Source organism: Paramormyrops kingsleyae, chromosome 10 (assembly GCF_048594095.1).
Source record: "Paramormyrops kingsleyae isolate MSU_618 chromosome 10, PKINGS_0.4, whole genome shotgun sequence".
Taxonomy (NCBI): Eukaryota; Metazoa; Chordata; class Actinopteri; order Osteoglossiformes; family Mormyridae; genus Paramormyrops; species Paramormyrops kingsleyae.
The window spans coordinates 16,190,542-16,203,699 of record NC_132806.1 but is presented as its reverse complement, the minus strand read 5'-3'; the positions used below and the strand labels follow the sequence as shown (position 1 = coordinate 16,203,699).

The 13,158-nt window shown below is 40.6% G+C and overlaps 1 protein-coding gene across 2 annotated transcripts; it reads left to right on the top strand.

Annotated features, from left to right (window-relative positions):
* The first annotated feature begins 2,867 nt into the window (after window positions 1-2,867).
* Window positions 2,868-8,735, top strand: LOC111834573 (uncharacterized). 2 transcript variants are annotated; one of them, XM_023794031.2, is made up of 6 exons: window positions 2,869-3,274; window positions 3,982-4,326; window positions 5,174-5,294; window positions 7,949-8,006; window positions 8,266-8,548; window positions 8,641-8,735. In XM_023794031.2, exons 1-5 carry the CDS (start codon window positions 3,223-3,225, stop codon window positions 8,506-8,508), a joined length of 819 nt encoding a protein of 272 aa, XP_023649799.1. In that variant the 5' UTR covers window positions 2,869-3,222; the 3' UTR covers window positions 8,509-8,548; window positions 8,641-8,735. The 2 variants fall into 2 exon arrangements, with proteins under 2 accessions (XP_023649790.1, XP_023649799.1); XM_023794022.2 differs by having other exon boundaries at window positions 2,868-3,274; window positions 8,266-8,735.
* Window positions 8,736-13,158: the final 4,423 nt, after the last annotated feature.

Sequence of the window (13,158 nt, the reverse complement as noted above, 5' to 3'; positions counted from 1 at the left end):
ACAGCACAAAGCAGGGGCCACAGCGAACGAGCCAGGCCATCACAGAGAATACGCTCATGCATTTATTGACTGCTGGAAAATACCCCCATGTATACGTACACACACATGCGCACACAGATTTAGTTTCTGAATCTTTGGGGGGACCATCAATTCATCCCTATGTCAAAAATTCTAATCCCAATAACGACAACCTTAAGCAAGGCAAGGCAGTTTTACTTATACAGACACAAGTCAATTCAAGATGTTTCACATCTTCCTGTAAATAAAAGACATTAAAATCGTATTTAAAAGACAAAATAAATAAATAAAATTTAAAATAACAACAAAATTTCATTAAAAAATAAAAACCCTAAAAACCCCTACCCAGCTGTAACCTTAACCATAAGTAACCAAACAAAATACAAGACTTTTGGCATTTTTAGTGTTTTGATTACACTCACAGATTTTTTGTAAATTTGAATTTCCCCTTATAGGGACCGGAAAAATGTCCCCACAAGGTCAAAATAACAGGTTTTATCACATTGTGGTAATGTAATAGATACATGCCCACCACACACAGCCAGGAAACAAACCCACAGCCCTGCACGTACGAGGCTAACCTGCTAACTGCTAACCTGCTCGACCACCATCTTCAGTAACCCTAAAGCTGACAGCTGGTTCACAAATTTGTTATTTAATTAAAAACGCACTGTTAATTTAAAGTGGTTTTCACATATCTAATTTCAATAATATTCCAGCGATTATATTAAAATTGGCAACCTGGAAGACTTGTTTATTTTTCACATATAAATCAAACAAACATTTTGCAAGAAATCCGGTTGACTTAATTGGTATTCATTTGCCTTCTGCTCCCACATTGCTCATTCTGTGGCCTGGTAATGACAACGGAGCAGCTAAGATCCAAGTGGAAATTTCCACTCCCTAGATCCATGCTTCAATGAGTGCTTGGGGGGGGGGAGGATAGCAGCACCAAGCAAGCTTGACACAGCAAAGCCAGCTGGCAGCCTCCTCTCTGCCCCAGGAGGCCATGCCAACACATCAGAGAGCAGGGTAGGAGATGCCATCGGGTGCCACGTTACATAACCACCCCCCTCCCCCTCCCCTCCCCCTCCCCCCAGCACTGTGCAGACCAGAAGACAGACAGCAGAATGGACATGAGTGCAGATACCAGGAGGGCCAGTTGAGCAGATGGCAGCACAGACAGCATATCAAACAAGGGCAAAGACTGTCTAATGCAGGGCCTGTAAGAAACGTCAGCATGGAAATTTTGCAATCGGGTAGAAAAAAAAGACCACAGAATAACCCCAGAGACCGGCAGATACAGAACCACCCTCTGCCCCAGTTAATGAGTCACACAATTCACAGGTCACTCACTACTGTGCATAAGTCTTAGGTAGCCAGAGAAAATGATGTTTAAATGATATATTTGTTAGTGTAAAACTATGCTATTATGACTGTCAAAGTGTGCCATCGTAGCCCTTTCAAAACCATCTCAGTATTTGCAGCAACCATCCAATACACCCATGTATTATTTTTTAGCTTGGCCACTAGCACATCTCATATAGCTAGTCGATAGCTCATTGACTATTTTTTAAAAATATAATTAAGTTAATTGGTTAAGTGAACTGGCGGTGAATTTTAATAACTATATGGAAGGGCTGAGGTGCCCCTGGAGGAGAGGTTAGGGAACTGAAGCGATGCATCTAGCCGTCCAACAGGACCTGTCAGGAACTTTTAGGAGAACAGAAGAAATTCTTACTAGTTTTTCTTCTGTGATTTTTAATTTTTATATATTGTAAGGCTAAACTGTGTTTTTCGTTCTCAGCAGGAGTGCATTTTCTACCTAGATAAATAGCTTTAAACATTTCTTTTGGCTGCCTAAGACTTTAGCGCAGTACTGAATATAAACAGGTATTAGAGCCCCAGTGACACACATGCACATATCTGACGTCAGAAGAGTATTCAGTGCAAAAACAGGCGCTGGATTCTATCTAAGGGCCATTGTGGAAGCTGGAGGTCACCACCCTGAAAGGCAGATTTATACGTGAGGAGGAGGGGGGCAGTGAGAAGGGATTGGGAGGATGAAAAGCAAAAAGGCTGGAGACTGGGGGAGGGGCGGGAAGGGAGATGGGAACAGGAGAATTTTGGGTGAGAACTATGGGCAGAGAATAGACTGCCTTTGCTGATTCTTTCACGCTTATGTTCGCTGTTCATGTCGGATGGTCTCCTATTAGCTGTTCCAGCTGATGTCACAGTGAAGAGTGTTTAAGAAATCTCAAAATTTCTGAGTCACATGTGTGCCTTCAACCTCCGGCTCAGCATGAGCTTTCACCCTCAGCAGAAAGGACTCTGGTGACAGGGAAAATCCAAACACGGGTAGCTGAGCTTTAGTTCTTCTGTATCACCAGACCCACAACCACCCAGCCCTGGTCACATTTAGAGGGTACTGATGTGTATGCAGAGCATGATTTGTCATACTTGCATAGAGAAATTAGCTCACACTATGTCTCAGACATTTACAGTACATTACACTTTCTCATTACAGAAAACCCTACGTTCAATAATCTCAACAGATATAATGACAGTTACGTTAAATGTACACACAGTGAAATCTGAGTGTACTGCAAAACCATTAAAATTAAAATGGGCTGAGAGAAAATGTAGGGCAGGGCAGCATGGCATGGGTCCACATCTGATCAGGATGCTAAAAATAATGTGATAGCATTTCCACTGGTGCCCAAGTCTTTTGTGTTATAATTAGACAAAGTCTCTGTAGCGATATGTGACGTTTTGGGGTCATTTTCTTACTTTCTTGCAGTTCTTGGTTGGTGGCTCTTGTCACGAAGCCCAGTTTGTGTATAAGACTCATTTGCCTCCTTATGAGAGAGACACAGCCCCAGTGTCTGTGACTGAGACGAGCTGTGGGTGCGTAAGGATGCATAAACTCACAGCGGAAAAAATCTGTCAGAAAAAAAAGAATGTGCTTGACTTCCTCTTTGAAAACAAAATTAGAACGTGAGAAAGAGAGAGAGAGAGAGCGACGGTATGTAAAGAGCCTCTCGGAAGACTGGAGCGCAAATGAAAGACGTGGTGATGACATTTGCGTAGGGGTCTGGAGAGAACGGGGTTCACTCATTAGCATCGTAGCTCTGGGTGTAAAAACAGGCCTTGAGAATAAATAATTGTGGGTACCGAAAGGAGCCTGAGGGCCTCTCAGCACCAATGGAGAAACATTCCACCTTTGTGGTGCTCATTCTGGCATTCCTGCAAACAGGTAATCCTGCGTCCTCTTCGAAATATCCTCCTTCTTGTCTTTGGGCTACTGAGCGACAGGTTAGAAGTACGCGCATAGCATGATGTGAACTTTTACCACGATTTAATGTAGCTAAGCCTGAAAAAGACAACCATTTATTCTGTGCCTTTGGTTAAAACGAGCTTTGACATCAGTTCACCTACATAACACCATTAATTAAACTTGCGTGGTTGGGGTAAAGATTAGTTCATGTGAAATACAGTGTACAACTGCTCAGAACAGTCCAAAATGCCTGCAAAGTAGGAAACATGGATATATTTTTATTAGCACAAAAGATCTTGCTTCAGTTTTCTAGATTTTAGTCGCTGATCAGTAACTATAATGAACATAAACAGATCTTCACAATTACAGACATTTCTCAAAAAAATGTGTGTCTGTGAGAAATGTAATGTTTCACCAGGTGTGGTTAAATGTTATTGTCAATAACGTGGACCGCAGGACACATCTGAAGTGGGGGTGGGGGAGCAGGGTTGGGGTTGGGGGGGGGGGTTGCAAACAGAGTCAGATACAACCCCCTCCGTGCGCAATTGCGGTCCATGGTGCATGATGAAACCAACAAGAACAGCAGCTTGGCAAGAGCCTTTACCTGGTGAACTGGACCTTCATGCCTGTTCCTAACCTATCTGGCCAGCCTCACTGACATCATCCTCCACATCTTCTTCACACAGGCAGAACCAACAACAGGATTTCCATCAAGCAAAGGCAAGAGCGCACGTCCCTGGTTGTGACCTGTGACCTCAGGGGTGAAGACAATATTGCCCAGATAAACTGGGAAAAGATGAATGGTTCCAGCCGTGCAATAGTGGGCATCATACACCCGAAGTACGGCATTCACATTCCCAAGGAGTACATGGACAGCATTGAGATCCTAGAAAGTTCCCATTTCCACACTTCCTCACTCATTCTGCACCAAGTGGATGAAAATAATGGCACCTGGTATTGCTGCATATTCATCACCTTTCCCTCTGGGAATCTGCCGGACTGCATAGAGGTGACCAGCATGAAAACTGCAGGTAAAAATCTGTCAAGTAAAATTACGATGACATTACGATAAAGAGGGGTAGGGGGAAATTCTTGTGCATACAGCAGCAACTACGTGGAGCACAGATGAACATGCATATAATGAAAAGACAGTAGGCAAAGTGCAAACAAGTAAATGTGGTGCAAAACAGTCTGGTGACACTTTACTTAGGCCATGTTTTTAGTAATTTATAAACATGTTCATAATGCATTATAATGCATTCATAAAGCATTATAAAGGCATCATGGCCATGTTTACAGTACACTACCATTGTAATGCATTATACTGTAAAGGTAAATAGTGCATTATAGATGAGAGCTTCATAGCGCATTTATAATGCATAATAAACATGGCTATGTGTTATGCCTTTTGATAAATATTTATAGCCATGTTAATAATGCTTTATGAATGCATTATTTCTTATGAATGTGTTTATAAATTGCCAGAAACATGGCCTTAAGTAACACGTTTCCAACAATTTGTAAAGCACGCACATACTCTGTAAATATTCTGGAAAAGAAAAGTAGAATATTTAGGAAATAAATGAATATTTAAAAATAAGAATAATAATAAATATTCTGATGGTACATGTGCAATGAAAAAACAAATAGCACCAGGCTTTTACTGTTGCAGAGATAGGATCAGCACTGCATCTCCAGCTAAATGTAAGAAGGCCTAGGTTTACCAAGGGCACTAGCAGTGATGCTGAGATATTGATCTCCAGAAGCTGAGCTGCTGAGCTAAGTGCATTTGTGTGTTTCACTCCGTGCTCGCCTGTGATGTGGATCTGACGCACGCATTATCACACGTGGCAAATGTGTGAAATGTGTATACTGTAGCACCAGCTCCTCAGCAAAGATTCCAGGTTCCTCCAGAGCGGCTCCTGCTAGGAGTCTCCGTCATTCTCATCATCATCATCACTGCCACAGTATACCTCAGCTGGCAGCATTTCTGCAGCAGGTACGAGACCCTCACTGTCTTCTGTTTACTGTACTGATCTCTCTCTCCGACGTGTCTCAGGAGAGCAGTAACAATACATTTGCTTGGAAGAGTCAATGGCTTGCAGGAAGTGATCACTGCATCTGGACCACAAACTATCACCACAAAAATGCAATGAAATCTTCACTGTAAAGTCTTTCATTACTTTATCCTGAAAGATCAGAATCAGAATCAGCTTTACTGTCATTCAAACCACTTGATATGATTAGAACAAAACACAGATTCTCAGGTCTCGGTGCGTGCAGCGTGCTACTACACAATAAATAGATGAAATAAATAGTAAAATGCTAGAGTAAAATATCTGAACTGGAAATGAAATGAGCTAAGGTAAAACCTCTGAAGTAAAAAATAAAACATGATTAAACAAGATTAAGTAAAAAGATTAAACATGTCGTGGCAGTATGGTGGTGCAGTGATTAGCACTGTTACCTCACACTGATCCCAGATCAGGTTTCGAGTCTCTGCCATGGCTCCATGTGTGGAGATTGCATTTTCTCCATGTGTTGTTGTGGGGTTTCCTCCACACACAGTCCAAAAACATGCTGATGTTAATTGGAGTTGCCAAATTGCCCATAGTTGTGTGTGTGTGTGTGTGTGTGTGTGGTCCAGGTATACCTTACCTTTTGGGGACCAAATGTCCCCACAGCCTAATGAATACCCGTTTCTTTTCTTTTTTTTACCTTATGGGGACCAGTTTCCAATTTTATAAAAATCCATAACTGCAATGAAAAAACTAAAAATGCAAAAACTATTTTGCTTGGTTACTTATGGTTATGGTTAGGGCTGGGTGGGGGTTAAGGTTGTCATAGTTAGCATTAGCATTTTTCCCATAGAAATGAATGAGCGGTCCACATCAAGATATGACTACGCGACTGTGTGTGTGTGTGTGTGTGTGTGTGTGTGTACACCCTGTAGTCAGTTGGTGCCCCCATTCTGGGTTGTTCCCTGCCTTGTGCCCTTATGCTCTGGACCCTGAAAAGGCTAAATGGTTGCAGAAGATGGATGGATTAAATATGTTTTGGTAATTCTTTACTTGAGGGGGCACAGATACTTAGTAGTTACCACTGAAGTACAAATCATGAACAAATATAGTAACTACTTGAGATAAAAGATGCATCATTATTCATTGAGGAACAAACATGAGATCAGTATTCACTTGTGTTTCTTCAGTAGCTCACAAAGGCTTACAGAATTAACAGATATAGTAACCGCTTGAAATAAAAGATATCACAATTCAGTAATGATGAACAAATGTGTGATCAGTATGTAACAAGACTTATAGTCTGTGGTTAATACATAAGTAATAGCATAATACTACATTATTTGTGTCCCATCAAGTGTTACCCATGTTTCTAATATGAATAATAAACATTTCACAAAAGTATAAAACAAATTCATTTTAAAATGCAAGCAATGCAAGTCAGTGTTTGGTATGGAAAGAGAGGGCTGAACTGATGTCATGTTAGTGTCCTCTGAAGACATAAGAACTGTGTAGCTAAAGGTCATCAGTGATACGCTATTGATGTCTGTTAGAAACTTATTGTGCAACGTTAATTGTCATTGTGAAGGGGAGTCTAGGTGCACAGTGTAGGTAGGCGGCATGAGAACACAAGGGGCACAAGTACCAACAGTTGAGAAATGAGGAGCTGAGGGAGAAACACACAAGGACAATAAATGCTGGAGTTTAAAAGCTGGAAAATAAGAATCTTGAGCTGAACTTTGGTTGTAATTGGGAACCAATGGCAGCTAAGAGCTGGAGAAGCAATGTGTGTTTAACAGCAAATGAGGATCACGAGGTGATCAGCAGAATGGACATGTGAGTGATTGGCAGAGTCCTGCGGTTACAGAACTCAAACTTGGACAGGAACATATTTTTAAACAACCAACTATAACTAGTGGTAAAGATAATATTATTCGCCAACTAATAATTTTATTTATTAATGTCATTTTAGTGGGATTTAAAATCCCAGAATTATTGGCTGTCCCACTTCAGATTAATAACTGCAAAATATCTTCCATTAAAATATGGCTGATATGCAGACAAATTCTCACATATTTTAAAATATAAAACGATGCACAGACTTCTCTGAAGCTAACCGGTTGTTCCATCTACCTTCAATCTTGCATAAACAGCCGACCCTTCCACATTCCGGGGCTTCGGGGCGCAGGCCCCGTGCGATGCATGCACATAAAACTTTTTGGTCCCCTTGGCAAACAAAGCAAGCATGCGAGTGTAGCGAGGTGAAGCAAAAAAATACTAGAAACGCGAGATACGAAGATCACTGCGAGATACCACATAAGGAGCAGCTGTAAAAAGGCACAGCGTCCTCCAAACCAGCACTGTACATATTTCTAATGCATTTATGAGTTGCATTTTTTTGCGTGTCGTCTACTGGCCTTCGCATGCCGACACTGTGATATATCGAATCCACGATGGGGAAAGTTGCCATGCAGACTGCTCGACTGTATAGTGTATACCAATATACAGTGTCAAATGGCAGGCAAAGAAATCAATTGTGCATTTTGTGACAATAATAGTTGTCAATTAACCAGCTATACAAGCTAAATGATAGAACAGAAAATACATATTGATTAACAATTGTTCATAATTTTAGGAGACGAGTGTTTCAGGTGCAGCAGACAACCCTATCCAATGAAGAGGAGGATCTACAGGTAAGCATAAGGATTCTTCTTATGCAGCGCCTCAGTTAACATGGGGTTCCAGCACTTACTTATGGAGGTGGACTACATTACATTTTTTTTCACCATTACCAAGAACAATAACAATGTGGTTTCAGTAGATGGCAAAAATGATTTCCTGTATATAATTTCCTTTGACTGAAGCATTTCATGAGTGCAAGAAAATGTCAGATGCCTCATTTCCTCCTTGAAGAGCCAACCCTCTCCACATCTGCATTCTGTTGGTGTTCAGGAATCTGCAGAAGCATCCCCACAGCGGCTGGCTGAAAATGAATCGCCTGAGGCTTTTGACCCTTCAAAACTTTATGCAAGAATAAAAATTGACCGCTACTATGAGAGACTATGGAAAGCATGCCAGGCTGCCAAGTGTGGCTTGTCTCCATTGGCCGAATCAGGTGCCCGCAAGATCTACTATCTCCTTGGTGAGCATAAGCCACCACAGAACGATCAGGAGGAGGAGTTCCTTCAGATATGAGCTATAGGATGTATGAGCAGATATGAAGCTTTCTGGGCAGGTATTATTTTTTCTATTTTGTCATTTTAAATCATTTAAATCAAATTATCTTCTTACTGGAAATATCTAAGTGTGGTTCCTGTTTCATTACAGACTGGATTGTCTATGGTCATATCCTACAGAATACCATATGGAAATGAAAGTTACTTTTGTATATAAACAGCGTTCAATAAAAGAAATCTACTCAACATTGTTTGAAGCATCACAGATTACAAAACACGGACAAAAATGCAAGGACCCAGATGCAGCACTGCAACCGGATATGCGTAGATGTGCTTACATGTAGAATGTGCGCTTGAACGTTAGCGATCATCAAAGAGCAGCAGTTTTCCGTCACTCAGGAAGTGAAAGTTTTTTTTTAATGACAGGCCAAAATTTACACCTTGGCTTCCTTTTTTTTGATTCCTTTTTTTTCTGCAGGCCGGGGTAAAGAGGAGGCGTGTGCTGTGGTGTTGCAAGCGCAAATGCGGGGTTATATACACAGTCATCATATACGCAATAAGAATGAAGCAGTACCGGCACTGCTATATTTTAATCTTTGAGGCGCGTCTGTTGTTCCCAACACCCCACCGTACCCCCGCCGCAGTTCTCACGTTCAATAGAGTTGCGACACTTTTATTTCTCCACTTCGAACACGGCTTATACAGATCACCATATTAAGCACCAGTTCAACTATTAAAACTAATAAATTCAGATTCAGTTTCTAGTGGCACAAATATCAGCCCATAGCAAAGTTCATAACCTAACTGATATAAAAATATAGCATAACTAATGTATAACATAACAAATATAAAAAGAAAAAAAGTTCATAACCTTAGCTGAAAATACAATACTAACCTCATTCATTTCACAAAATATTGGTATTTTTTCATGATTACTAAGTATCTATAGCAGTTGCCATCCCTGTTGTTATGTAGCCATCCTCTTCATTTAATTATTTATTCAGCCGGCCTGGTACTGTTCAGAAGTTTCCCCCGCTAGCGTGTCTATCCCAAACATTCTTGTAGCCAGGTTTGCCACAAAGGTCATGACAACTTGGTAATATGATAGCTATAGCAAAAAACAGGGGCTGAATCAACATTAACACACTATGCACTTCTAAAGCATTAAACTGCCGAGCTAAAGATCCTGGTGAGGTAAGCAGTGTACTTCAATGGATGATGTCACCACTGCAGCAGACTCTTCCTGAAAATAACCACAGCTGCCGGAGAGGAATCAGTCAGTAACGATTCAGTCACTGCACCAGTGAAGTTGTTGCATCATTAACTGTACCTTAAACCTTTTCAAATATAACATCCTACCGGGTGAGTCTGAAAATAAGAACTTGCATCCTTAGTTACCCAGCCTAACCTTTCTTTCCCCACAGGGGGTGACATGACTATTCTATATACAGTATGCTCACTCAGTGGCGTTAGCCTTTTGTTGGTGTGAACAGCTGTCGCCTAGCTATGTTACGAGGGCCTGGCCTTTGAATTATAGCATGTCAAGGAGCACTAGATACATTTTGGTTCAGAAATCAATCCCAGAAATGTATGGCCAAATATGTCCCATTTATGAAAATAATGGAGTGATTCTCCCATTCTACTCACTCTCATGCAGTTAAAATTATGTAAATTTCCTATGGACCTTATATATATGTTTATACAGTTAATTTAAACCGAATCGCTTACTTTGGGTTAGTTGACTGAGAAAAAACATTATTTTTAATTATTTTAATAGTGCAATGTAACCCTCTGACCGCCAGATGGCGAGCTGAAATAAAAGGAATTACGCATATAAGAAACGCTGTTTACAAATGGTAGAATGTGTCGCTGTGAACTCTACGTAACAACTATGGGCTGATATTTGTGAATTTTATATATTTGAATCTGCAGTTATCCGCATTACAAAACTGATTCTGAATTTAATAGTTTGAATCTGAATTCCAGTAACTTGAAATAGCATTTATCCTACCTCGAAAAATTCAGTTCGCAAATTCAACGAGGGGAGGTGGTGGTGGGCCCCCGCCAGTTAGACGGGCTTCAGCCTTTTTTCTATTAGCTACATGACAGAAAGAATATACTAAATCGTGTTTAATAAATAGTTCAGTGATCGTGTAATCAAATATTACCTTTTTGCGGAATGTTTTTGTGTTTCATTTTGACTTGGCTCAAAGTTCTTCTGGCTCCAGAAGGATTACACGTACCTTATTAAATAAGAAACCATATATTCCTAGTCGATACACATTGTTATTTTAACCTAAAGAAATGAATGGCAGGAAAAGTAAATGCTTTCATAGTGATTTAACAGTCAAAAGGATGCGGAAGGGGTACGTGTTTAATTATTTTGCATTATAATAAAACGGGAGGCGATGTCAAATTTGCAATTTAATACACACGCATTTACTCTGTCTGTTATTTTTTGCCAAGCCAACTCTCTATCTTTAGCCGATGCAGCCGTATTGCTTTTATTCATTATTATTGGCTTGAATTCCTCATATGCGTGCATTAAAACGTCCAACTCCGCCTCTGTGAAGTATGCCGCTCTCTTTTTTTCACTTTGATTTTCCATTTTGACTCATGAAATCGGCGATCAATTGAAAGCGTCTTTATGTATGCACGGTGCACGCGCATTAACTCTGGGTAACCAATAGGAGGTTGATTGAACTTACTCTTCTCAGGTGTTTTGGAACCGACATACTCATGGTATGCGGGTTTGGGGTATATCAACCCAGAGGTTAAGATTTACCAAATGGTAAGTTAACAAGCTTTCTGGAATACCCCCCAGGAGATCCTTAACTTAAACTAAACTAGAAGTAAAATTCATATCCCTAGCTAGTTTTGCGTTAGTCTACCATATTAACATAAACTAGCAGTGCCAGAAATCGTTCACTTAACCACATATACTACCATATACTAACCAGACGTATGATTAATGTTTATGCTATCGCTTGTGTATATAAAGCTTATTCTCATATGTATCATAAGGTAATGATAAACCTGCGAATCCAGCATTTGTTTTTCTGACATCCCAGCACACGCCTCCTCTTCACCCCGACCTGCAGAACTGCAGTAAACGTGGAAATGAGTTGCGTTGTGAATCTGCTGTCGATTACTTCTTCTCAAGGACCCGGATGTGTGTCACACTAGATTGAAATTGAATTTGCGAACTGAATTTTTCGAGGTAGGATAAATGCTATTTCAAATTACTGGAATTCAGATTCAAACTATTAAATTCAGATTCAGTTTTGTAATGCGAATAACTGCATTCAGTTATATTATATTATATTATATTCAGTTTCTAGTGGCACAAATATCAGCCCATAAACAACGGCCTATAAAAATCCGGGCTGCCAAATCTCGTGTGTGCAGACTTGTCTCGAATTGAAAATTTCATTGTAGCCAGTTGACCAAAGTTGGTGACACTGGAAAAAATGTATACATATTAACTCAGGCCGTACAATCTGGTTATCATGTAACCGAGATAGAATTTTTAATATAGTTTTTTTCCATATATAAATTGTATAAATGCGCTGAGCCGCAGAGGAGGGCTCCAGTATTAAGTCATTAAAAAGCTGTTTTATAGATTTTAGGGATGTTACCTATACTAGCCTTCTATAGCATCGGTTACAAACGGTCTTTTAATCTGGAGAGAGAATGAAAGAGTTAAATACCTTAAATTTTATATTGTTTTAAAATAAACATACGTAAAAGTCGCGCTTTTGTTGTTCTTATGAACTATTGAATACGGTGGCCGATAAGGGCAAATCAAATTAACTTTTCAGAAAACAAAATTACAAAAGTCAAGACAAATTAACAAAGCCAAGCAAAAACGAACACACAAGTGCCCAAACAAATTTACAAGCGCGGAAACAAATTTACAAGTTCCAAAATAAATATACATGCGACGAAACAAATTTACGAGATGAGAAACACTTTTACCAGTCCTCAAAACAAATTTACAAGTGGAGAATCATACGGAAAGGGTAGGTACGCGCTGCACAGGAAGTGCCTAATTATTGCTTGCCTTTTGTGTCAATCAAGCGGTTTCGCGAGGGGAAAGTTGCTGAGGGGGTTCAGTCTTGAAACGGCAGCTGGCAGGAGGAAGTGACGTCACAGGCACCCGCCAAGGCAGGTAGCGGCAGCTGCCACTAAGGAGCTTGGCAGCTGCCAGTTCTTAGTGGCAGCTGCCACTTCTGTCCGTCGCTAGTGGCGCTTAACAGTGGCAGGTCCCGTTCGAATACAGTGCCTGCCGGGGTACAGAGACAGCCACCGCCGCTCGTGGAAGTAAACCCGAGATGCTGTGCACGGCTACGATAAACTGGGATGCGGAAATAAATTGAGGACTTGTTTAATCTTTATATGACTACGAATTATATTATTGTTGCTGACTGTACATCTCTTTAAGATAATATTTGAGAAAACAATGATTGTACTGTCGCTAGTGGCGCTAAATAGTGACAGGAGCCGTTCGGGAACAGTGCCTGCCGGTAGTGGCAGGTCACGTGGCAGGTGCCGTTCAGATACAGCAGAGAGGCACCTACCTGCCACTCCTGGAAGTAGCCTAAACCAGAGATTCTGTACATCGGCTAAATGATCAAAAGCAATGATTGTGCTGTCGCTAGTGGCGCTA